General features: G+C 40.5%; 2 protein-coding genes and 1 long non-coding RNA gene across 12 annotated transcripts in view; all 3 read right to left on the bottom strand.

The window, feature by feature from the left end:
- The window catches only part of LOC109403306 (zwei Ig domain protein zig-8), a 911,020-nt gene that overhangs the window by 662,810 nt on the left and 222,972 nt on the right, over nucleotides 1-25,238 (bottom strand). For all 10 annotated transcript variants that reach the window (XM_062855318.1, XM_062855317.1, XM_062855324.1 and 7 more), the window contains exon 3: nucleotides 25,007-25,042. The gene's annotated coding sequence lies outside the window, so the exon portion shown is untranslated. The remainder of the gene's footprint in view (nucleotides 1-25,006; nucleotides 25,043-25,238) is intronic.
- Nucleotides 1,935-13,497, bottom strand: LOC115261306 (cytochrome P450 4c21). The gene is made up of 5 exons (XM_029862703.2): nucleotides 12,485-13,497; nucleotides 12,172-12,427; nucleotides 3,024-3,150; nucleotides 2,768-2,947; nucleotides 1,935-2,698 (listed from the first exon to the last, which is right to left on the bottom strand). The coding sequence occupies exons 1-5, from the start codon at nucleotides 12,816-12,818 to the stop codon at nucleotides 2,081-2,083; spliced, it is 1,515 nt and encodes a 504-aa protein (XP_029718563.2). The 5' UTR covers nucleotides 12,819-13,497; the 3' UTR covers nucleotides 1,935-2,080.
- LOC134292085 (uncharacterized) lies at nucleotides 17,688-18,872 on the bottom strand. The gene is made up of 3 exons (XR_009999452.1): nucleotides 18,023-18,872; nucleotides 17,881-17,951; nucleotides 17,688-17,820 (listed from the first exon to the last, which is right to left on the bottom strand). It is a non-coding gene; the product is annotated as an uncharacterized LOC134292085 (long non-coding RNA).

Raw genomic sequence — 25,238 nt, forward strand, 5'->3', positions numbered from 1 at the left:
CCCATTTAGGTCCCATATGAACTGTACAAAATTTCAGCGCAATCGGTGAAACTATAATTTAGCGCAAGCGGTTCAAAGTTTGCATAGGATTTACTATGGGAAAAGTTACACTTTCAAACAAAAAATCCTAGAGGTCACCCTTTGTCTCCTTAATTCAAATCGATCAATGTTTCTTGTACAAAAATCATTTATGAAACTTTCTTTCGAAGACCGCAAAACAATTGGATGCTTGTGGAAAAAGTTATTGATTTATTACCGATTTGTGATCCAACGAACGGCTTTTTCTTTTGTTTTATCAGCAGCACTGCTGCTGCCGTTGTTGCATGGGGTGGCGGGAGACCTCACCACCCCCAGAAACAGCAGCAGCCAAGGCAGCAGCTACAGTGCTGCTGATAAAACAAAACAAAAAGCCGTTCATAGAATTACTAATCGGTAATAAATCAATAACTTTTTCCATAAGCATTCAATCGTTTTGCGGTCTTCGAAGGAAAGTTTTATAAATTATTTTTCTATAAGAAGCGTTGATCGATTTGAATTAAGGAGACAAGGGGCGACCTCTAGGATTTTTTATCTGAAAATGTAACTTTTCCCATAGTAAATCGTATGAAAACTTTGAACCGCTTGCGCTAAATTATAGTTTCACCGATTGCGCTGAAATTTTGCACAGTTCATATGGGACCTAAAAGGAATCAAAAAAGTCGACTGGAGCGAGAATTTGATGTTTGTCCCATACTAGTGACAATATGGTCCACACAGGATCGTCCGGCACAGAATGAGCGCTGAGCAGGAATCCAACTCCACGGTGACGAGGAGCGTGTTCGCCTCGTAGGCCAGAGTATAGCAGAACTTGACCCGACGCCAATCTGTGTTTTCCAAAGTTCGGGCAATTGGCTTTTCTCAGTCCAAGGATCTCAAACATAATACGGCATGTCTCATTGCCATTGGCTAGTTGTGCCAGTTTACGCTGCAGGTCTAGGGTTAATACATTCCAAGTTCCAATTCTTGTCCGTTGTTTCACGTAACAAGTTGTTGCCGTTGATTCAGTTCGTAATCGTTCATGTTTGGATCTGTAATGGTTTTTTGGGTTTTGAGAATTGCAGGTTTTTGGCCTATCCACCGTGGTGGGGCTGCCACCTTAGGTATAGCTTGCGGTGGAATTGCATTTCACATTCAGTCGTATGGAAAGACATGTGAGGACAAGAGCTATCTATGTTAGATTCCCCTACCAAGTTGTCGACTCACTATTTTGCAAGCCACCGTGATTTATGCAATATTTTGATGATTCTAGCCGTCTAAAACAACATAAAGTTCATTAAACTTTTTGCCACCTTCTATGTGTATTTTACGACTCTGAAAGCATATTCAACATATTTAACGCAGCGAACTGTTCGTTCCAGTCATCCAGGATTCATTTGGCACACGTCTTCCGATCAGACCCGCTAAACGTCATTCATCCAATAACCTGAATATGACTTTAGAATTTTATTGTCTCCATAAAAACCCTGTCAATCGTTTCTTATGCAAATGGGAGCCTTTTGTGCTTAGTCACAGCAACAAATTGTGTCTATTTTCAATTTAACGACTTTTCAATCGGCACGAAATTAGCCATCTAACCATAGGAGGGGAAATAAAATTTTTAATGCGAATGTGGCTTTCAACAGAAGCGTGTCAACTTCCCAGCAGGGCGGGCTGGGGTAGGCTGGGAAATGTAGCACACGGAGTAGAAAGGTGGCATTCATTAATAATGCAATGCTAACATGTGTGGCATGGTTGGGTTTTTAGCAGGTCGTGTCACTTCCGTGTATTCAGTTGCAAATATGGGTCGAACACATTTCGTACGGGAGTGGGAGGCCTCTGTGCTAGAGGAAGATTGTTTAGTAAGGAAAAAACAGTTGGTTAAGTTGCGCGAATTTTTATGGCAGGGAGGGTCAAAAAAAATCATTCAAATGAATCAAAGTAAAAGTTGCAAGATTTTATTTCCTAACTCCTATAATGCCTATGAATGCGTAGGTGCATTGCTAAATTCGATTTCGCAATTAGCTGTGGTCGATGCAAGTTGAAGCCGTTTGAAGTTTGTTAATTATTCAGTGCAATTAGCTGCGGAATCAGCACCATAGAGGTTTCGTCTTTCCATTTGCACCGTGTAGGGAATCTTCAGCTTCAACGTCACTTGAAATTTGAACTTCAAATCCTTTCGAGTCAATTTGGTGCTCAATCGATACCGCTGCAATAACCGGATTAGAAATACCTTGAGTGAAAGCATGGCATACCGGTTGCCGATGCAGACTCTTGGTCCAGCACTGAGTGGGATGAAAGCGTACGGATGTCGATGTTCAACTTTCTCGGGCAGAAAATTGTCAGGGTTGAATTCAAGCGGATCCTCCCCCCACAGATCCTTCCGCCTGTGCAGAGCTCCGATGTTCACGACGAAGTTGGTCCCCGAGGGAATGTTAACCCCGTCCAACTCCAGCACGCTGCTGCTCTGCCGCGCAATTATCGGTACAACCGGGTAGAGCCGCATCGTTTCATTGATTGTCATATCCAGATATGGAACATCCTTAAGTGCTTCCGGTAAAATTTCCATGTCCAGCGATGGGAAAACCGTTTTGATTTCGTTAGCTACTCTTTCCTGGATGTCAGGATGCATTGCCAGCATCAAGCACACGTTCGTCAGCTGCAGCGCCGTCGTTTCGTAACCCTGGGAATAAAGCGGAACGGAATAGTTATGAAAAATTTCACACAAATCAGCAACGAATCAATATCTCACAGCGACCAACATAGTGTAAGCATGATTGATAATTTCATCGTCGGTGAAGCTGCGCCCTTTGTGCTGTATGGTGAGCAATCGCTCGAGAAAAGCTTTCGACTTTGATGGGTTCGTCGGATCGGTTGCGGCAGCCGGTGCATTCTGCTCGTTGAGGATATTCATTCGCATTTTCATGATGCCCTGGAAAACAGACATCGAGTGTAATTGATCTTTCTAGGTCACTGCAGCCCGGCACTGAGTGGCATGTTGTCCTTACATCATTTACCGTTTCGTAGCATATCTTTCGGGAGCGCCATTCGTCTCGGTAGACTGAGCTCATTTTGTAGAGCGTTTTCAGGGCGTACACGCCATTTAAGATTCGTTTGCCCAGTGCTTCCAGTATTCTAGAACAAAGATTTTTATTTTGACTTTTACATGATGATATTACTTTCACACATTCTACTACTGCTGAATGCAAATCGTTTTCTTGCTCAAACTAGGTCAGCATATAGACAGCGGAGAATGTCAGCAGAAATCAGACCACTAAATATAGTGGCTTTTTAGGTCTTAGTACGCTCCCCACTCCACTGTAGAGACACAGTTCAGCAGATGAAATTTTAAAACATTTTGTAATTCAAAACATTACAGCCCAATCGGTGTGTCTAACTAGTAATATACGACGTATCGAATATTTTCCCATATGTCTTGACATAGAATTGCGCGGATGTCTACAAAATTCAATTAAAGTCAATGTGATTAGTTTAGTTTGGAAACATTTCAGGAATTTCGTGATAAATCTCTGGAGAATCCCCTAGACGAATCTCGGAAGGCATTTCTGAAAGATTTTCCAAAGAAATCTCTGGAGGAGTCCCTTAAAGGAACCTCCGAAATAATTTCTAGACGAGTTAATTTAGAAATCCTTAGAGGAACTCCCTGAGAAAATTTTGAAGGAAAATCCAGTTGAAATTCCCAAAGGAGTTCCTAATGTGATCCTCAGGAATTCTCGGAGAAATTTCTAGAAGTATTCCAGAAGACAGACCAGAATATCCAGTAGCATGTCTAGGATAACTCCGGAAGTTGCTCTTGGACCATTCTCCGAAAGAATTTCCAATATGTCCTGAAGCATTCCTAAGAGAGTTCCTGGAGAAATTCATTCTCAGCGATATTGCTGAATTTCCACAAAAAAAATCACTGGAGGAGTCCCTAGGCCTAAAAGAATCCCCAAAGAAATTATTAGAAAGTCCTCTTAGTAATTCCAAAAATGTTAGGACTTTTTAGGGAAACCCCGAAGAGATTTCTAGATGAGCTCCCCAAAAAAATTAGAGGAATTGACAAAGAAATTTCTAGAGCAACTCCGGAAGAAATTCCTAGAAGAGTTGTCTAAAGAACTCCTACAGGAATTAAAAAAAAATCTTATTAGTTATTACACAGCGTAACAAAAATTAACTTTTGGTCTGTCTCAAGAGCAAACTTATGTATCTTTGACAGATTTTGGGCCGCTGAATCCGAATGTGGGCTTAGATTTGCTCCAGCACGTCACAATTTTGAGCTATACCTCTATTTATAGGGCAAAATAAGCGATTTTGAGCTTTTTGACTGCAAGCCATTGGGCATGGAAATATTTTGTAAGCAACCAAAAGGTAAATTGGTCAATTAACATCTAAATTAACGACTCATGCATAATATTTCGTTTTACCAAATCAAATTTGATAGTTTTAAGCGGTTTAAGTTAGGTACGATATTTCCCATACAAGTCACCCTCCAAAAGTTGCATGCAAGTTTACATACTTACATAAAATGCTTAAATCTATCAAATTTGATTTGATAAAACGAAATATTTTGCATGGGTCGTTAATTAAGATGTTAATTGATCAATTTACCTTTTGGTTGATTAAAACAAATATTTCCAAGCTTAATGGCTTGCAGTCAAAAAAGCCCAAAATCACATATTTTACCCTATAATTTGAGGTAAAAGCTCAAAATTGTGACGGGCTGGAGCAAATCCAAGCCCACATTCGGAATCAGCGGCCCAAAATCTGTCAGAGACACAATTTTGCTCTTGAGACAAAATAATGTTGCGCTGTGTTATTGGATAAATTCTTAGAAAAAAATCCTACAGGGATCTTTGGAGGAACCGCTGATGGATCTTTTCGTAAGGATCTTTGCAGTTTTCCTAGAGAATCCTTTGAAAACTCCCTTGTGAAGTATCAAATATGGTTTGGCTTGCAGTCCCTCAAATCAAAAAGAGGTTATCTATTTTCCGACGTTTCGGCGCAATGTATTTTGCCTTCTTCTTGGGATCACTAAAATGGTTTATACAATAAGTTTAATTTTACATTTCAATTTGTGTGTCATTTACTTACTAGAGTTCTGTTTTTTGTCATTGTCTGTTTAATTTCTACATAAAATTGTCCTATTTTTGTTCGTCGCATCACTATTGTTTGAAAATTTAATTATGTTGAGTAATATAGTCAAAAATATACTAATCAAAAACGAGAAAATTACCGTTGAAGTTCAAGTTCACTCACTGCTTCGGTAGACTGTTTGGTAACTGATCTGTGTTATGGTTTAGGTGGGGTCGGATGGGTGGTTGGTGTTTCTGTTATTTTGTCCATTAGTGTTTTTTGTCATGACTGTGTTAATTCTGTGTATTAGTCCAGAGAGCGTACTGCTAAGTCTATCTGTATCTGTTCGTTTGTTGATGGAATCGTTGTCGTTGCTTATGTGTATCATCTCTAGAATCGGGAGAATGTTTCTCTTGTACGTAGTGGCAGAATTTTGAACCAAGTGTTTATTTTTATGTAAGTTTATGTCATACTGATCAACTTTGCCGAAGACACCAACTTGATAAGTTATCAGGATTCTGAGCTTTGAGATTTTTAAAATTTGCAAGTTTACTAGCGCCTCCTAGAGGGCAGAATTTTGAAACAAGTGTTTATTTTTATGTAAGTTAATGTCATTCTGATCAACTTTGCCGGAGACACCAACTTTCTAAGTTATCAGGATTCTGAGCTATGAGATTTCTAAAATTTGAATGTTCACTAGCGCCGCCTAGTGGCAGAATTGCGAAACAAGTGTTTATTTTTATGTAAGTTTATGTCATACTGATCAACTTTGCCGAAGACATCATCTTCCTAAGTAATCGGGATTCTGAGATAGGAGGTTTTGAAATTTTGCTTGCTCACTAGCGCCGCCCAGTGGAGGAATTTCGAACTTCGCAACGCATCGTCAGTAAGTTATTGGCGTACCCAACAACTTTCCCGAAGACACTAACCTTCCAAATTATCAGGGTCTTGAGCTGTCGCATATCGTAACGTTTGCTTGACAACATGATATGGTTCCTGTAGTGCAATTTAGCATCAAATTGTTGATGGTCCCTCTAGCGGCCAAATTGCCAACTAATCATATGAACCAAAGTTCTAAATGGTAGATCTTTTCAAGCCCTAAAACTTTGCCGAAGAAAGTATTGCGTTAACTCTTAACACACCCGAGATAATAGGCCACACCCCCAAAATGCCGAAATCCCATAAGCTCTTAGTCTCCTATAACGCTCACCCCTGTCTAGTAGGAGTTCGTTTAATAGGAGTCCGTTTAATAGGAATTCGTTTAGTAAGAGACTCGACTGTACATCGTTTTCCAACAATTATCACACTCACCATGTACACCGTGGTTGGCACCGGAAAGTGTAAACAAACTCGTTTCAAGAGAAACCTAGAACAAATATACTATATTAACAATATAGGTCACTTCGCGTTTTCACATACAACGCCATAGAGACACCGTTGGCGAATGATTACAGCACCACCTGTTGTCAGAAAAAATCAATTATTGTATTTTGATCAATTTTAGTTTACCGTGCAATGCGACATTTCTCGAAAAAGATGTTAGGGGTGTCGAAGTTTATTGTTCCCAAATAATCGATTAATAAATAATCGATTTCCAATATACGCAAACAAAATAATATTTCATATGACATCTACGAATACATCTATAGAAGAATTTGAATGCTCGCCTATTGTAACGTTTAACATCAATATTTTAATTTTGAACACTCAAAATTATCTTATATTTTGCCCTGGTGGTTGCTATTTTTCTTTGACAATGGCTTTTAATATCATCATTGTGATGTCCACGCTAACAAACATCAGATTGAATAGCTTACAAAAAATCCGGAAGATCTCCAACCAGAGGCATAGCAAGAGCTGCTCAATTGATTCATAGTTTGTTCAAAACGCATCTGTAAGAGAATTTACTTCTCTGTACAAAAATGGCTCGTTTGTATTTCTATGGTCAGAACTCGATAAAAAGTGAGAAAAGTTCACTTTACCTATGCTTCGTTTTGACGAAGTTTTTCTTTTGTCAGGGCCCTCCGCATCTGGTAGCAGGAATGAGAATCCTATGAAAAGAGTGACTCCGCCAAACAGTGCTATGGCGTAAATAGGCAAAGTGCACTTTTTTTAGTTTTTTTTCTTATCGAATTCCGCATCGTAGAGAAGTTCTCTACTAGAGAACCAAACGAGCACTTTTTGGATAGAAAATTCAATTCTCTTTCAGATGCGCTTAGACCCTAGATACTTAAATTGAGGAGCACTTGCTTTGCATTCGGCGGGCAATCTTCCGGATTTTTTGTTCGCTGGCCAATCCGATATCTGTCGGCGTAGACATTGAGAATGATGATATTTGAGGCCATCGCAAATAGAAAATAGTCACTTATAGAGCGGAATATAAGTCATTTTGAAGACAAAAAAAATGAACTTTTGTTGTAAACAAACGATTTTCACCTTATTTCACCTAGCGCCTCTGCTACTGGGGGACATTCGAATTCGTCTTTATCACACCAGAAAATGTTGAAGAAGAGAGAATAGAACGAGGAATGAAATTTGTTTTGATTTGAGAAGTTCAAAAAAATCGATTATTGTTTAATCGATTATTTGAGAAGAAATGGGCATCCCCACCATGCAATGACAGTTCGACAGAATAAACGTCATTCGGATAGCGCATGCATTTAGTGTGTAGTAGTACCTCTTCTGCCGCTTGGTGGCGACACATTCACTAAAAAGGTGTCGCCAAAAATTCTTAAGAGTGACTTATATTGTTAATATAGTATATTTGCCTAGAAGCAGTATCATATTTATCATACACTTTCCAACTCGGTGAAATAGTCGAGAGGTAAGAGATATGCCTCACAATCAACGTATCCGTGTACGAATCCATGCCAAAATTTTACTTATATATGATTCATCTATCGATCCGGTTCTAGCGATTGCTAGACCCACTTTCATGCTGCGGCGGCTAATTTGCTGCGTGAAAAGGATGCAATTTGTACATCACTTTTACGACGCGACTAATGTGCAGCAAAAATGATGTGATATCACATGATTTTTTTTTTTTTGCTGTGTAGCTGATGTCAATTGAATGATCAGAGGCTATTCAATTGATATTCCGATAGTAAATGGAAAAATGAGTGGTTACCATTCTCAATTCCAGCTTTAAATGTCGGTTGATACTGACATTTCGCAGCACTGCTCTTTACTGTCCACTTACGTAAAACATCAAAACTTCTTTCTTGTATCGACTTTTTGAACCCTCTAAGCAGAATACCCTCTTCGAATGAGTGTAATCAGTTTTGTACCTTTTTTTTATCTGTATTAACGAGATTTTTAGCCCTGGGCTAGTTCATCTCGGGACCCACGCTTTACTTCCCTTCCGAAGGAAGAACTCACATTTTGTGAGTTTGTCGGGAGTGGGATTCGATCCCAGGTCCTCGGCGTGATAGTCAACCCGAGCAGAAGGGAATAACAACAGCATAAGGATCTGTGTTATTTGGGCAAAATAACTGAATAATAGAATCGATTTTTTTAGTTATTAATATAACATATTAAGTTATAAACTTGTCTGTCATAAGCGGCAAAATAACAAATATCATAACAAAAAAATGTTCATGGAAAACCTTTTTAATAACTTATTTTGTTAGTTTCAATAACAACTTAAAAACAGTGAATTAGGAAAATATTTCAATAACAAATTTTGATATTAATATGTTATTGATTATAATTGAAGGGCACAAGTTATTATACTTAAAAAAATATTCATTTTGTCACACAAACCCGTCAATAACATGAGTTTTATCACTCTGACATAAGAATATTTTCAAATGAACGATAAATACTATAATCAGTTTTAAATTCATTCTAAGACGCAAGATAATTGAACTTTAGTAATTCCTATTTTTTTTTCAAATAATAAGAGCTTCGACTTCCAGCTGTTATTTATAAACTGTTCTATTTTAATTGTTTTCGGAGCCCGGTTTCGAAATCAACACGTAATTATGCTTGAAAATGTTTGGACGTCGATAGCAATTTGTGACTTTTGTTTTGTCAACAGTTTTGCATAAAATTTTGGAATATTGGAAATATTTCACAGATTATTTCAATTTATCTGGAAACTTCGTTTTCATTGCTCCGATTTTCCCCAGGATTTATGAATTACGTTGAAAATTCTTCCTGGATTCTTCGAGGATTTTTCCTTAAATTCCTCCATCGATTCCTCTAAGGATTTCGTCAGAAATTCCTTCTATGTTTATCAAGAGACTTTCCTGTGGATTTTTTCAGGAATTTGTCCTATAATTCTTCAGAAATTCGTCAACAGATTTCGTCATAATCTTTTCCATAAATAACCCTATAAAATTTCCAGAAATTAATCCGAGAGTTCCTTTACGGAATCTTTCACGAATTTTCAAAGACTCCTCTAGAAATTCCTCCAGATTTCTGCATGGAATCTCTTCAAGGATTTCTTTAGAATTTCCTTTGATCATTTGTCCCGAAGTTCATCTTAAGATTTCTCTGAAAATTACTTTGAGAATTTCACCAGGAGTTTTTCCGAAGAATTCTCCAGGAGTTTATCAAAAGTTTCTGCCAAGAATTACTTAGAAGAATTACTTTTGGAATTTAATAGAAGATTGCACCAGGACTTCTTTTGAAGACTTCTCCAGGGATTTATCGAAGGGTTCCTCCAGAACTTCCTAGGGGTTGTCCGAATATAGTTTAATAACTATTTCAGAGGATTCGTTCAGAAATTTCCTTCTCAACTGAATACAAAAATGGAACAAAACATAAAAATAGGTTATAATTGTCAAATCGTTGCTTTGATTTCAAAACTTGTTATTGTTATGCTATTGTTGATAAGTTGATCAAAAATACAACATAAACAGTACGTGTACTTCAACAAAACATGTTATTGAAATATAATTTAGTGAATGTATATAAATAGCTTGATTATAACAAAATGAGATTGTCCAACAAAAATTGTTATGGAAAAGCCATGCCTTGATAATTTATTAATAACAAAACAAGATATAAAAACAGGATATGTGATTCCGTAGTTATTAACTTGATATTCTCCTCTGCTCGGGAAGTGTTCTAACCATCCAACCAGATCCGCTCCACACTTTTGTACCTTTTAATGTCGCCCTATAAGGCAATCTAGCGTTCATCACCCTTCTCTCTCAAGCAGCCACAGAAGATAGCAATTTTGTGTTTAATATTTTCATAGGGAAATGTTTCCGTATGAAAACAAACCTATCCTCCTCGGCAGCGAAACAGAGAAAGATGATCAAACGTCAGATTGCCTTATTTTGCTTATCCTTTGACGGATACGCGTATTTCGACTACCACTTGTAATCTTCCTCAGTGTCATGTCAGTTATCCACTGTCAACTAGGGCGGAATTAGAAGGTACAACACTGATTACACTCATTCAAAGATCAAAAATTCAGTTTTTCAGCAAAACAATGTTGTGGATGACAGGCTCATGTTATGCTCTGTCACTCGAGTTCAGTGCTTACCAGCTGACGATGATTCACTAATTTCAGCACCTCCAAGAACCAGTATTTGAATACGTCATCTCAACGTCAATCTGTCACGCGATTGTTGCTGTAGCACTTCTATCACTTTTGTCGGACGGAAATTTGATACCAAAGAAAGAGTCCAGGAAAACTCGCTAATTTTTCGAACACGACGGAGCCTAACATGAATGTATGTCTTGCAATTACTTGCTTGCTTCTTTATGATTCTACGTTTACACTGGGACTTGGCCTGCCTCGCTTCAACTTGATGTGTTTTGAGCACTTCCACAGTTATTAATTGAAGGGCTTTTTTGCCTGCCATTGCAAGAATTTGTATGCACTATGCCCAGGGAATCGAGAAAATTTTCCCGACTGAAACAGGAATCGAACCCTCCGTTTCCGTATTGGCGATCCATAGCCTTAACCACTAGGCAAACTGGAGACCCCACCTAGCACATTGATTGATTTTATTATTGCTTGTTAAAAACAATGACTTGCTGAATTCGATTAAACCAGATGCATGTTCTTGTTTCCAAACATTTTGAAAATACTCCAGAAGCTGAGATATCACCAGTGGCACACCCAATTGCCCGAAAAACATACGACAGAGCAAACATGTTGCTGCATATTAGGGTGGGTCAATGCTGCATGAAAAAATTTAAATTTTATCATATTTAATCAAACTAAAGCTTTTCAGATGCCCTATGAGATCCCAAAGCAACTGGGAAAAACTTTGGCATGCATGGTTTAGTCTACACTTTGCGCATCGCGATTGAAGTTTGTATGGTATCAGTAGGTCGGCTCTAGAGGCACGTTCTCCTCCATTCGGGAAATTTGTATGGTATTATATATGACATACATACTTTTTTTTTGTATTCTTTTTAAAAGTTGTTCCAATTTGGCCTATACCATATAACCGATGATGTGAAAGTATAGTCCAGGAGTGCCGGAAAATTTTGTCGAAGACCGAAAAGTAATCCGACGCAGGTGGAAAATAATATACAATTCAAAGCGTAGGCACTTGGGAGAAATCATTTAATGGGATACACTCCCAGAGGCTTTTTCCTACTCCTAATAAATAAAATAAATTGAAATTAATAAAAAAAAATACCGCGCTAATATTTTTCACAGCCATTCAAGATTTAAAAAGCCTTTTCGATTTAAAAAAAAATATCACTATGATCCACGCTATTGCACCGAAACAGATGTAAATGAACGTTTTTATCTCTGGAGTTAGATAAACGTAGAGCTGCAGCCTTTCTCCATTTTTGTAGATAATCACTTCAATAGAAACATTGAGCTGCACATAGGACTTTTCTGATCACTAAAATTATTTCAGAAGTCAGACATTCCAGATGTGTTCTATTTTGAAACATCCCAGTGATGAGTTTAGAACTTTTACCATGCTCCTTCCAATGTGTAGGGGCTCTTCTTTTAATATTTGCACTTCTTGCTACTTTTCTCTTATCAACCAGTGATATTCTTCCATTCAAATCATTTCCCGATATGTAGTCGCATACAATGAAAAACATTTCAACAAGCTGACCTGGTAATTGAACACTTGCATTATCAACAGCACTTACATTTCCAAATTGGTAATTAACGTATTAATGATTTCCTCCGGTACGCTCAATGTGTCCACCATCGTACCGTGAACCATCTTGGCACTGCAGGTGCTGGTGTACTGCAACAGGTCGAAATCTCTTCCATCGCAAACCACATCGAGTCCCTTCATCACTTCCTTAGTCGCCCGCTCGAATATGGGTATGAAGCTGTGCAAAATTTTCGTGTTGAAAAGTGGACTCAACGTTTTGCGATGCTCGCGCCACCTGTAGCTGTCTGTTGGATTGAATTATTTGTAACATTCATCTTCTCATAAATCCTTCATGCACTCACATCTTTCCGAGATAAGCCCCGGTCCCAGCTCCATAAAATCGTACGCGAACGGTTTATCGAGACATTCGTTGAGAACTTTCTGCACCAGCTCGGGATGCTGCGCATTGATAAGAGGCACCGGACCCAGCCATATTTTTGACATCCGATGCTCGTTGCGGAACAACTTCATATAAGCGCTGCCTCCCTTCAAAAACAGGGGTATGTTTCCCAGAAACGGATAGTCGGGATCCGTACCGGGAATGGTTCTTAAACTTCGGAATTTCCATCTGTGAGCAACGTAGGCTATCACTAGTAAACCCACTACGATCCACGAAAGCACTTGGGTGATCTCCATTCTGGCACACTCTGAATAGCACTGATCGAGAATCAACCCCCCGAAAATCACACATCATCCAATATAAGTCGCAGAGATCGAGAATCACCAGACGTCGTCGGCGTCACATATCGGTTTTACGCAGGATTAGCTTTTTTCGCGAAAAAAACTGGTTTTGAAAAAAATACGCTTAAATTCTGAAAGCTACACGGGCGAAAGTATAATGTGCTAATTTGGCGACGTGACGCAAACCTGTTTAGTTTGGATAATTTGCATTTTTTCGGAAAATATTTCCATCTGGAACAAGCCCATTCTTTTTTGGTACCCGTGTTTTTTTTTTTCGTCTACTAGAGATATAAAATTAGATCATGAGAATCTAAATTTATATTTCGAGTTCGATGCATGGGTAATGTGCTCTGGTTCGGTACCCGACCGAGTCTGACGATCAAGCACCGGAAGAGCATTGCATGCGCATGCTAATAGAATTAGCTAAACGATAAATTGCACAGGTCACATTGGATCTTCCGGTGTCGTTCATTGACATTAGGTGTTGTGGCAAAAAGAGATTGTTAGCACTTCGAATTTGGTTTTCAAATCTCCGTTGCGTGATGATTGGATTGCATCAAGCTCAATATCGGTGATGTTTATGACTTCTGATCAAGGACTGAACATTGTTGATTACAACTAAGCTCATTTGGAAAACAGTTGAATCCCTCGTAACGCTCTGCCATCCACTTTATGTTTACCGAAATTTCATAATGGTTTAGCGTTTAGCTAAATTAGAACTTGCAGAGTAACACAGCAAATAAATTTGTAATATCCGTGGGCGAAATTTCAGGAAGTACACGAGTGAAATCCATTTTCCAACAATTATCACACTCAACTCTAACATCCATCTAACGCGGTGAAATAGCCGAGAGGTTGAGGAATGGCACGGTAAAGGCTGGGTATTTGACGTAAAGGAGCGTTCATAAATGACGTAGCATTTTTGGCCGATTTTTTACTCACCCTCTTCCCTCGTAGCATATTTTCCCATACCTAATACAGATTCCCCCCTCCTTCCTTATGGGCGCTCCCTGATTGTGGAACGAACCTAGTGTGATAGTTAAAACCCGTGACCTTTACAATGAGGACCTGGGATCGAATCCCACTCCCGACTTGAATGTGAGTTCTTTCTACGTAAGGGAGGTAAGCCATGGGTCTCAAGATGAACTACCCGCGGGCTAAAAAGTCTCGTTAATAAAGATAAAAAAGACTCCACTCAGCAACTTCCATCCGTACCCCCGCGTGGCTGCGAGCAACTTCAGGGATGACCGGGTAACCCACCCCCGTGGAAGTTTCCTTCGTTGGCGTAAGGGGGAGGGTGTTTTCCTCTGCAAATCCGTCCGTCTAGTTTCCAGCAGGGATGTCGAAGAAGCACTCTAAGATCAACTTACACTATATGGTCCTCCGGAAAGTGAGACGTTGGGGTCCGGCCCTACAGCTTACTTACCTTACCGGTCAGACTAAGGCCTGAGTGTTCTCTGCTGTATGTAGGAGCCGTCTCCATTCTACTCGGTCCATGGCTGGGTGTCTCCACTTCGGCACCCTACGAAGGGTCCGCAAATCGACCTCCACTTGATCGACTCATCTAGCTCGCTGCGCACCACGTCTTCTTGTACCGGTAGGATGACTCTCGAGAACCATTTTAGTCGGGTTGCTATCCAACATCCTGATGACGTGACCAGCCCACCGTAGCCTAACGATTTTCGCGGTATGGACGATGGTTGGTTCTCTCAGCAGCTAATGCAGCTCGTGGTTCATTCGCCTTCTCCAAGTCCCGTCTTCCAGCTGCACTCCGTCGTAGATGGTATGTAACACCTTCCGTTCGAAAACTGAGCGTTGATCCTCTGCACGCAGAGTCCATGTTTCGTGACTAGTCTAGTCAGCGTTTTGTGCATAGTTAATGCTGTGTGATGGTAAACTTTGTTCGGTTATAGAATTCTATGGAGTCCAAAATAAGCTCAATTTCCTGCCACAATGCGTCCCCAAACTTCTCTGCTGGTGTGCTGGTGTCGTTGGCGGCGGTCACCAGTGAGCCCAAGTACTCGAAGACCGGCTCCAGAGGCACGTTAATCTCCATTTGGGACATTTGTGCCATCGCCAAAATAATAGCCTATTTCATCATCTACCTGAGGGAAAAGAAAGGAAATAAGGATTAGGATGGGGATAAGGACAGGTAGGGAAATAGAAAAAGTACCCTGGAAGAGGATACTAACGCATAAGCGTACCACAATGGGTTCAAACAGCGCCCTGAAAAGGACACTGTAACAACGCATAAAGCGAAAGAGAGTCTATTGCTCTTTACCACAGCGGGTTAAGAACAACAGAATATCCTGGATATTAAGGTCTCTGAAGTCAGTTTCACTTAATAAGTGTTTACCGAATACTCGGAAACGCAGTTGCGCGAAAACTGGACAGTTACATATCAAATGATGCGAAGTTCCATAATGAGATTCACAGCTATCACATGCAAATGAATCAGCTTGCTGAATATTCGCCATGTGATAGTTGAGTCGGCAGTGGCCAGTCAATGCTTTGACCAGAATACTACAATTCTGCTTTGACAGATTTATAAGATACTTCGCCACCCTTGGAGATGGCTCAGTACAATACAATTTGGTTTGACGACATGACTCCAAACTATTCCAGTATTGTCTGTTTTGAGTAGCAGCCCAGGTGTGAATCTGAAGCTTTATCCAACACTTCGATATCGGAATAGCTGGCTCAGGGCCAATAAAGTCATGTGATGCTCCAGTGCGAGCTAACTCATCAGCCAATTCATTTCCAGCGATGGAAGAATGGCCAGGTACCCATACAAGGTGAACCGCGTTTGCTGAATTCAGCTCCTCGATTTAAGTTCTACAAGCGATAACTATCTTCGACCTGGAGTTGGCCGAAGCAAGTGCTTTAATAGCAGCCTGGCTATCTGAACAGAAGTATATTACTTTGCCCATTACGTGCTGCTGAAGTGCTGATTGCACTCCGCACATAAGAGCAAAGATCTCGGCCTGAAAAACGGTGCAGTATCTACCAAGTGAATAAGACTGATACAGCCTTAGCTCACGAGAATAAACACCAGCACCAGCTCGACCTTCGAGAAGGGAGCCATCAGTGTAACATACGATGCTGTCTGAAATACTTCTTTATCCAGATATCCAGATGTCCACTCTTCCCGGGAAGGGAATTTCGTGGAAAATGTCCTATATGGAAAATTACAAGCAATTGTAAGATCACTTGGAGCAAGGACAATTTTGTCCCAATTCACAAAAAATGGGAACAACGAGGTGTGTGTTGATGTACGGTTCACAGGAGTTTCCTCTAGTAGACCGAGTACCCGTAGACGGTAAGTGCAAGAAAGTGCTTCTTGTTTGAGATCAATGTGTAGTGGAGCAACGTCAAAGAGAACTTCGAGTGCTGCCGTGGGAGTTGAAGAGAACGCTCCAGACATCGCCATTAAACACATCCTTTGGAGATGGCCTAACTGTAATTGGACCGTTCTCATTTCGCCCTTTCGCCATCACACCAGACATCCATAAGCCAATATTGGCCGAACTCAAGTTGTACCAAAGGTTCGCCGGCATTGCCCGAAGGCCATACAAGCTTTCTTGATTCTGAACTCAATGTGAGGTGTCTAGGGAAGCTTGGAATCAAGAATGACTCCAACGTACTTTACCTGTTCAGTCACATCGATTTCAGAATCAAAGACACGCAAAAGTCGAACGCCATTACGGTTTCGCCTTTCCGTAAAAAGAACAATGGATGTTTTACTCGGATTAACCGAAAGGCCATATTGGCGCCACCAACCCTCAACTACCTGAAGAGCGTTTTGCATCAGGTCGAAAAGGGTGGTGATACACATGCCAACTAATAATGCTAGGTAGTCGTCGGCAAAACCATAAATAGGAAAACCGCTATTATTGAGTTGCCTCAATACCATATCTGCTACAAGATTCCACAAAAGCGGTGACAAGACTCCCCCTTGGGGGCATCCACAAACACTCAATTTCCTAATCCCTGCTAGACGCAATATCGAGAAAAGATATCGGTTTTTGAGCATTTGATGAATCCAATTGGAAATCATTGGAGATATACCATGACTCCGTGCGGCTTCCAATATGGCATCGAAAGGCACATTGTCAATGGCACCCTAGATATCTAAGAAAACACCCAAACAAAATTGCTTTTGAGCGAATGCTTTCTCGATATCGTAAACAACCTTGTGTAAAAGAGTCACAGTGGACTTACCAGATTGGCAGGCATGTTGGTTCACATGAAGAGGCACGTTGGCCAGATGAACATCACGGATGTGATGATCCACAATGCGTTCTAAGCATTTCAGAAGAAAAGAGGTCAAACTGATAGGTCTGAAACTCTTTGCTTCTTCATATGACGCATGACCCACTTTCGGAATAAACTTCACAGTAATATCCCGCCAGGGTTTGGGAATATACCCTGTAGCAAAACTGCAAAAAAGTATTTTTTTTTAAAACATGTTTGAAATGATCAAATCCCTTCTGAAGCAAAAACGGATAAATCCCATCTGTCCCAGGAGATTTGAAAGGAGCAAAGCTATTAAGTGCCCACTTAATCGATTCTATAGTTATAATACTCCGAGCCTAAGCCAGGGAATCGTAACTACAAGAAAAGACATCAGGTTCATCCGAAGATGTAATATCCACACATCCAGGGAAGTGTGTGCTGAATAAGCTTTCCAGAACTCCCTCATCAGAGGAAGTCAGATCGCCATTTGGCAAACGAAGTTCGTTCACTCGGGAATCCTTACAATTCGCAAGGATTTTATTTAACCGACTGACTTCACTCAAACTGGAAACATTTGTACAAAGGTGTAATCTTGATTTATCGACTGTAAAGTTTTCTATCAAATATGGTTTGGCTTGCAGTCCCTCAAATCAAAAGGAAACAGAGGTTATCTATTTTCCGACGTTTCGGCGCAATGTATTTTGCCTTCTTCTTGGGATCACTAAAATGGTTTATACAATAAGTTTAATTTTACATTTCTACTTGTGTGTCATTTACTTACTAGAGTTCTGTTTTTTGTCATTGTCTGTTTAATTTCTACATAAAATTGTCCTATTTTTGTTCGTCGCATCACTATTGTTTGAAAATGTAATTATGTTGAGTAATATAGTCAAAAATATACTAGTCAAAAACGAGAAAATTACCGTTGAAGTTCAAGTTCACTCACTGCTTCGGTAGACTGTTTGGTAACTGATCTGTGTTATGGTTTAGGTGGGGTCGGATGGGTGGTTGGTGTTTCTGTTATTTTGTCCATTAGTGTTTTTTGTCATGACTGTGTTAATTCTGTGTATTAGTCCAGAGAGCGTACTGCTAAGTCTATCTGTATCTGTTCGTTTGTTGATGGAATCGTTGTCGTTGCTTATGTGTATCATCTCTAGAATCGGGAGAATGTTTCTCTTGTACGTCCGATCGACTATTCGTGTTGTCTCGTAGATGAACCTATGGTCGTGGTCGATGCAGTGGGCCAAGAGAGCTGTTTTTTCTCTGAGTGCTCTCACTGGTTCATCTGCATATGTACGGCCTGACTCTAATAGGTTCTCCAGTTGGTTGAGATTGCTCCGATGGCCCGACAATCTCTTCTTCAGTAGGTTGCCGGTCATTCCGATGTAGCATTTGTCGCAGTTTCCGCACTGTATTCGATACACCACGTTATGGTGATGATCCATGGGTATCGGGTCCTTAATGCGTGTGTAGAGATCCCTTATCGTGTGCACGCTCCGTGGGCATATTATTACGGAGGGATAGTCGTGTCGTAGTATCTGGATGATTTTTGGTGTAAGTGACGGGATGTAGGGGAGAGATCGGTATATTTTAGCTTGAGGCGGCCCAATCGTGTGTTCTTCGGTCGTGTGATCGTCGGCTGTAATGGTGTGCGTAGATGTCCAGTGTGTTCGGTTCAGAAAGCGATTGATGAGGTTTCGGGGGTAGTCGTTGGTTTGCAGAATTTGAGCGATGACTTCTCGCTTTTTCTCTTCATCCCAGTTGGTGGATAATCGGTTTTTCCTATCGATGACATTTTTGATGGTGTTGATTTTTTGGGTGAGAGGATGGAGAGATGAGAAATTCAACAAACGACCCGATGCGATGGCTTTCATATACCACTTGGTTCGAATGGTGTCATATTCTTGCCGAACTAGAGTCATGTCTAAGTATGGGAGCCTACCGTCTGTTTCTACTTCAAATGTGAATTGGATACTCGGGTGGTATGAGTTGAAGATGTCTAAAACCTGCTGTAATCTATCAGCTGGTATGACAAGCATCAGATCATCCACGTATTTACGCAACACAGTGAAGACAATGTCAGTCTTACTGGTTACTGTATCAAGTAGGATCCCCATGACCAGATCAGCAAGTACTGGGGATAGTGGATTACCCATGGCAGTTCCTTCGATCTGTTCGTAGAATTGGTTCCGGAATACGAAGTAGCTCGTGTCCATACAGAAGGATACAATTTCCAGGAAAAGATCGAGATTGATCTCCGTGTTTGGTTTGATGGTATCCCAGATTTGTATTTGTACAAAGGTTTTGCCAGCCGGATCGTTCAGCAGACCGGAGAACTTTCCTGTAGGCCTTGTGAGCCGACCTGAAAACCTCCGAACCAGCCGAACGTCATCTGTTCCAACTCTTTCTACATTGTTTCCTGAGTTTCGCGAGATCAGAGTTCCACCAAGGGGTTCCTCTTGTGATCTTCACAGACCGTAGAGGACATGCTTCTTCAAAAGCTTCCCTGATGAAGGTCGTTGTAGTATCAACGGCATCATCTAAATCACTTGGAGTGTCAATGGATGGTGAGTAAAAAGATCCCAGTTGTTGACCGATGATTTCTGAAACGCAATGTTTGCGAAGTAACATTTAAATGTTCAAAAAAGATGTAGCGATGGTCAGATAAAGATTCTTCATATGACACATGCCAATTGGTCAGCTCGTGACTAATTCTACTAGAGCAAAGCGTTATGTCTAACACTTCCTCTCTACCAGATACCATGAAGGTTGGGCGGTTGCCTATGTTAAGTAATGCAAGATCTGTACTACTTAAGTACTCCATCAAACTGGAGCCTCTCAAGTTAATGTCTGAGCTGCCCCAGATGATATGGTGAGCATTAGCATCACTACCAACAATTAACGGAAGGCCTGTTGAAGTGCAGTATGCGATGACTTGTTTGAAAGCATCCGTAGGGGATGGTTCATCATGCGGTAAATACACAGAACAATAGACGTATTTCCTGTTGAGGTTTCCAACAGATACATCAATTGTGATAGCACATACATCTCTGGTGGTTAGTTCAGAGATGAGTGTAGCAACTATTGCGTTGTTGACAAGCACACAGGCTCGAGGCATGACACGTGAGTTTGCCATTTCATTTTTACTGAAAGTAGCAAACACTGGGTTCACAAGGTTTCCTAGATAGAAATTCCCCTTACGGAAGTAAGGTTCTTGGACCAAGGCCACTTGGGCTGAACCATTTTGCATAAGTCTGCAAAGATTGATTGTTGCTGTTCTTTTATGCTGAAGATTGATCTGAGCTATCCTAACCGTAACCACTACCCAAACTAGGCAAGATTAAACTCTTCGCAACAACAGCACAACAAAGAACAGCAGCAACAAAACCAGATCGGTATCGATTGGAAAACGCCAAAGGCAAGGATACACAGAATACACTGTGTAAATCGCATAATGTGAAACCGTATAGGTGAAAATTTAAGCTAATTAACAACATCTCCCATATAGCCGAGGCGGTAAACGCACGGGTATTCAGCATGACCATGCTGAGGATGACGGGTTCGATTCCCGGTCGGTCCTGGATCTTTTCGTGAAGGAAATTTCCTTGACTTCCTTGGGCATAGAGTATCTTCGTGCCTGCCACACGATATACACATGCAAAATGGTCATTGGCAGAGGAAGCTCTCAGTGAATAACTGTGGAAGTGCTCATAGAACACTAAGCTGAGAAGCAGGCTTTGTCCCAGTGAGGACGTTACGCCAAGAAGAAGAAGAACAACATCTTACTAATCCCGCCCTTATTTAGCCTCAAGTGAGACTAAAGAAGGGCAACCGATTGTCTCGGAGAAACACAAGGTCCACTGCACCATTGCTCCGGTTAGCGCAGTAAGGGCAACATACTGTGGAGGGCGCCCTGGTACTCCACAAACTCCGTTTGCAATTAGGTTTTATTAGACCCCCCCTAGCCATTCATTCCTAGGCACGGTAAGCATGAAGCCGCATCACACCATGAATTAGAGGTCACCTGTTGGTGGACTCTTACCACCGGTACAGGCGGTCCGTAGTGTTATTCTGAGCCAATTGAGAATTCGCTACCGACACTACACAGTTATCTAGGCTGATCGAGAAAAGAAGTTAATATTGATGATCAGCTTCATACGGGCCCGAACAGCCGAAAAAGATAACATGCTCACATAAATAAACTCTCTCAGCAGAGTTTTCTTGTGATGCGAGATAGTTTTTCTAAATTAACAAATTGATTTATTTCGGTCCAAGATGATAATGATGATAAATAATTCGAAGCGCATTAATTTTATGTTTCTGCAATCCTAATATTCACGGTAAAATTGAATGCGTATAAGCCTACCAACACAATAACTACTAAAATATTACCGTATTACCCCGCTAATACGACACCGACTGTTGTCGAATAACCGGGGTACACTTTTAATTCGACAAACTCGTCACCCTACACCATCATGCTCATTAAAATTTGGCAACTCTATTTTTGTTTTTGTTTTGATTTCCGGATTTGTTATGAAACATAATTTCAACAGATATTGTGGTAGTGTGAATGAAGAGCTCGTTCTTTCTACGATTGTTGCCATCCTCAGTTTATTCCGGTTGGTCTCCAAGCAGTTTGGTTGTCGAATAGCACCATAGCGGCTACAAGAGGAGCTGCTGCGGGTGCGAGTATAAGCGTAACATCAAACTGTTTTGCATTTACAGTTTACATCGCTGTGACATTTGAACACTTCTTAATTCGACATATGTCGAATAAGCGGGGTACGAATTAAAAAGTGTCGTATTAAAACGTGTTGAACCAACGGGGTAAGACGGTACTTTGAAATGATCGCTTTCTACTTACGAATGATGTATCCTCCTGAACTTTATCGAAGACGCTTCTCTACATCTTGAGCTGTCATAGTTTTTTGTTGAAAAATAAAAACAACAACAATCATTATAACCTCTTTTCAAGAATGGAAAATTTTTCAACTAGGTTTTAAAACAGTTTTATTGAAACTCTTAATGTGGCTAGCAAAACCAAAAAGTGGTCCACTTAGCCGGAAGATGCTCTTAAAGAGGTTATCAAGGGGTTTTGATGTATAAATCAGTTTTATGGCAAGTTTTATAAAAATGGTCAGGAAGATCTCTTATAGAGCCGAACAAAACTTAAAATGAAGAACTACTACTACTTGGGTGGTTTTCTACGAGCCCAAGATCTGGTCTATGCTCGAGAAGGACATGCAAGTACTCGAACCAATCGAGAGTGGGGTGCTTAGGACCATCTTTGGCAGTGTACTGGATAACGGTATGTGGCGGCAAAATACCAACCACGAGCTCACTGAACTCTACGGCGAATCAAGCATCCGGAAGGTAGAAAAGCTGGAAGGATACGATAGGCAGGGCATGTGGTAAGAATGTCGGCGAAACTGACGTTTGCCAGAGATCCGGAAGGTATAAGAAGACCTGGAGAGCAGCGTGAAAAGTGGGCAGACCAGGTGCAAAACGAGCTGGCAAATGTGGGACGCAGCCGAAGATAGAGGACTGCAGTCATAAGAAAAATGGACTAGCATGGTATGGCGTGGCATAGTATAATGTTTATGCTATGAAGACTATGCTATGTTATGTCATGCTATGCAGTGAGGCGACATTTGACCGTAAACATTGAATTGATCCGTAACCGTGTGTGATCCATAACTGTGTATTTACGGAATAAACAAAGATGTTTTTCCTCTACTCGAGCTCTGTAATGTTTATGTTTAGAATGTCTCTAATTGGTTCAGCTTTACCGATTTGACAAAGATCCTGGTTAATCAAACCACGCTGAAGGTTAACAAATTTGTTGGTGTGACACTCATCTTATGAATTTTAAGATTCTACGGCCCTGAAACCATCAACAGTCAAATGGCAACCTCCTATTTTTCATCACATTATTTCAGTAAATTTAATCAAACTAATTTGCATTGAAAAAATCTTCATTCCATTTCGATGAAAGTCCGACGACCCTACGGTTCTCTGAACGCAACAGCTAGAAGGTTCCGTTTCAAAGCTGATAAAAAACAAAAGTGTAAGAATAAATTTATGCAAAATTTTGTCCAAATAGCACCCAGTTGTCATTGTGTTTTCCAATAGAAACCTGTAGTATTCTGCTGCTCATTCATGCTGGCAGCAAGCTATTTTACTTCAATTATTACGTACAATATTTGCGGAACGCGGGCTAGAATTCAGAATAGTCATCTGAAAGCGGCTCAGTAAACTGAAGGAAATACGCACATTCTTTCCCAACTGAATCCAATGAGCATGAATAAAATTATTGTCGTAGGAAAAAAACAATGGGGAGGAAGGAGAGTATCGCGGAAATTTACATTCACAATAGGTGGATCAGTGGGGGAGATTGAAGTGATGTGCGTCTTTTAACGATATTTTGACCCTGAAACGCATGAATGATTTTATCTGATTGCTTGAACACAAATATCCAAGATATCTTTTTCCAATGAATTCTGTAAATTTTTAACATTTTGTAGTACTTTGTCAGTTCCTCTCAAGACCCACGCTTTACATCCTTTTCAAAGGAAAAACTCACATTAATCCCAGGTCCTCGGCATGTTGATCAAGTGCTTTAACCGTCACATCAGGTCCGCTTTATACTTGATTTTCTGAGTTTCTACAGAAATGTATGTTCCGAACTTTCGGTGCATATCGTGCCAAATCAATATTTATCAAGGCGACGTTTTACCCCGCCGACGAATTTTATCTCAAATCCTCCTTTTAAAGTTGGGCAAAACCTTGTTCCGTTCTTGAAAGTAAACCGTAATCTTCAGATCCACAACAAACGCTCTAGCCAGATGCAGAGAAAGAAAAGCGGAAACGACGGACAACACGATTTACCACCTCCGCCATGCGGCGATGAAGACGACAACGACGACACGACGACGGCGATGGCAGCGGCGATCCTTTGTGCCCCATCAAAGCCGTCCTCTTCTTATCTGGAGATGAATGTTTTCCTTCTCGAAAGCGCCCGCCCCGGAATGGTACCTTTGGCTGTGTCCAAACACGGCAAGTGTTTCAAAGCAAAATAAAACCGCGCATCCGCATCGCCTTGACGAATACACCCATCCTTCTCCTCCACCGAGTACCTAACCAAACTAGTGACACATTCCATTTGGACACTTTTTCGGATGCTTCTTGCGTTATGGGTCGGCGCCGACCCCCCTAGGAAACAGCGAGGATAGGGAGACAGAGAGATTCGACTGGAGCGAAATTAGATAATGGGATTCTTGTTTGTGGATAGACGGTTGTCACGATTTGCTCCCGGGGTTTTGTCAATCGAGATTGGTTGGCTTGGGTAAGGACCAAGGGTTCTGACGATCGGGCCGAGGTCTTTAATTGACGGTGAAAGCTTTATTGGCAATTTTAAAGATTTTTCGTTTACTGAGGGGGGCTCTGTTATCTGGTAGATGGTAGATTAAGATAAAATTGTTGGATATTTGCAAAGTCGTTTAAACGAAAATGTCGGTAATTTTATTTTCTTATGTTTTTCTTTCCATTTTGGATTGACAATTACGTTAAAAGCTGCAATTCCATTTTGGTGGTACGAATCCGTCAAAAAGTCCGTTCAAATGGATAACAAAGCATAGCATAAACTTAAAACTTACAAAAATCGTAGATGGAGTTGCAAAAATGAGTATTGCCTTTGCAAATTTCACTAGTATCCACAATCCTGTCTTATAGTATTGACCCACTCATTTCGATACTTTACAAGCGTTTTTATTTTCCCATTTTTTATTTTGTTCTTCAACGAAGAAAGCGACCAGATCTGAAGCATTTTCTCATAGATGATAGGAATTGCAAGTATTCACCATGGTGGTTACTTGGATGTTGTCTAGTAATGAAATAAATTGTACCTTAATCAATTGTGTTGAAACTCCATAGCCACATATCTGAAAGGAAAACAAAACAGACGTTAAAGATCAGTATTGCTTATTGCTTATGCGTGAGATGGAAAATACAAATTGTAAATAATGAATCAAAATAACCACGCCTTCCGAAGAAAAGGGAATCCCAGCGAATATTGTTTTACTAACAAACCCTTATCAATAGAGGTAATTTGCCCCACCAAAATTATAATTGATTGGG

The sequence above is a fragment of the Aedes albopictus genome, chromosome 3, assembly GCF_035046485.1.
Source record: "Aedes albopictus strain Foshan chromosome 3, AalbF5, whole genome shotgun sequence".
Classification (NCBI taxonomy): Eukaryota; Metazoa; Arthropoda; class Insecta; order Diptera; family Culicidae; genus Aedes; species Aedes albopictus.

Excerpts from the sequence above, each read along its gene's own strand:
- LOC115261306 (XM_029862703.2), bottom strand. The coding sequence starts at position 12,818 with ATGGAGATCACCCAAGTGCTTTCGTGGATCGTAGTGGGTTTACTAGTG. Across the intron at positions 3,151-12,171 it reads TTAATTACCAATTTGGAAAT|AATACTGGAAGCACTGGGCA; the intron begins GTAAGTGCTGTT and ends TCTTTGTTCTAG. Across the intron at positions 2,699-2,767 it reads CTTACACTATGTTGGTCGCT|GGTTACGAAACGACGGCGCT; the intron begins GTGAGATATTGA and ends CTTTATTCCCAG.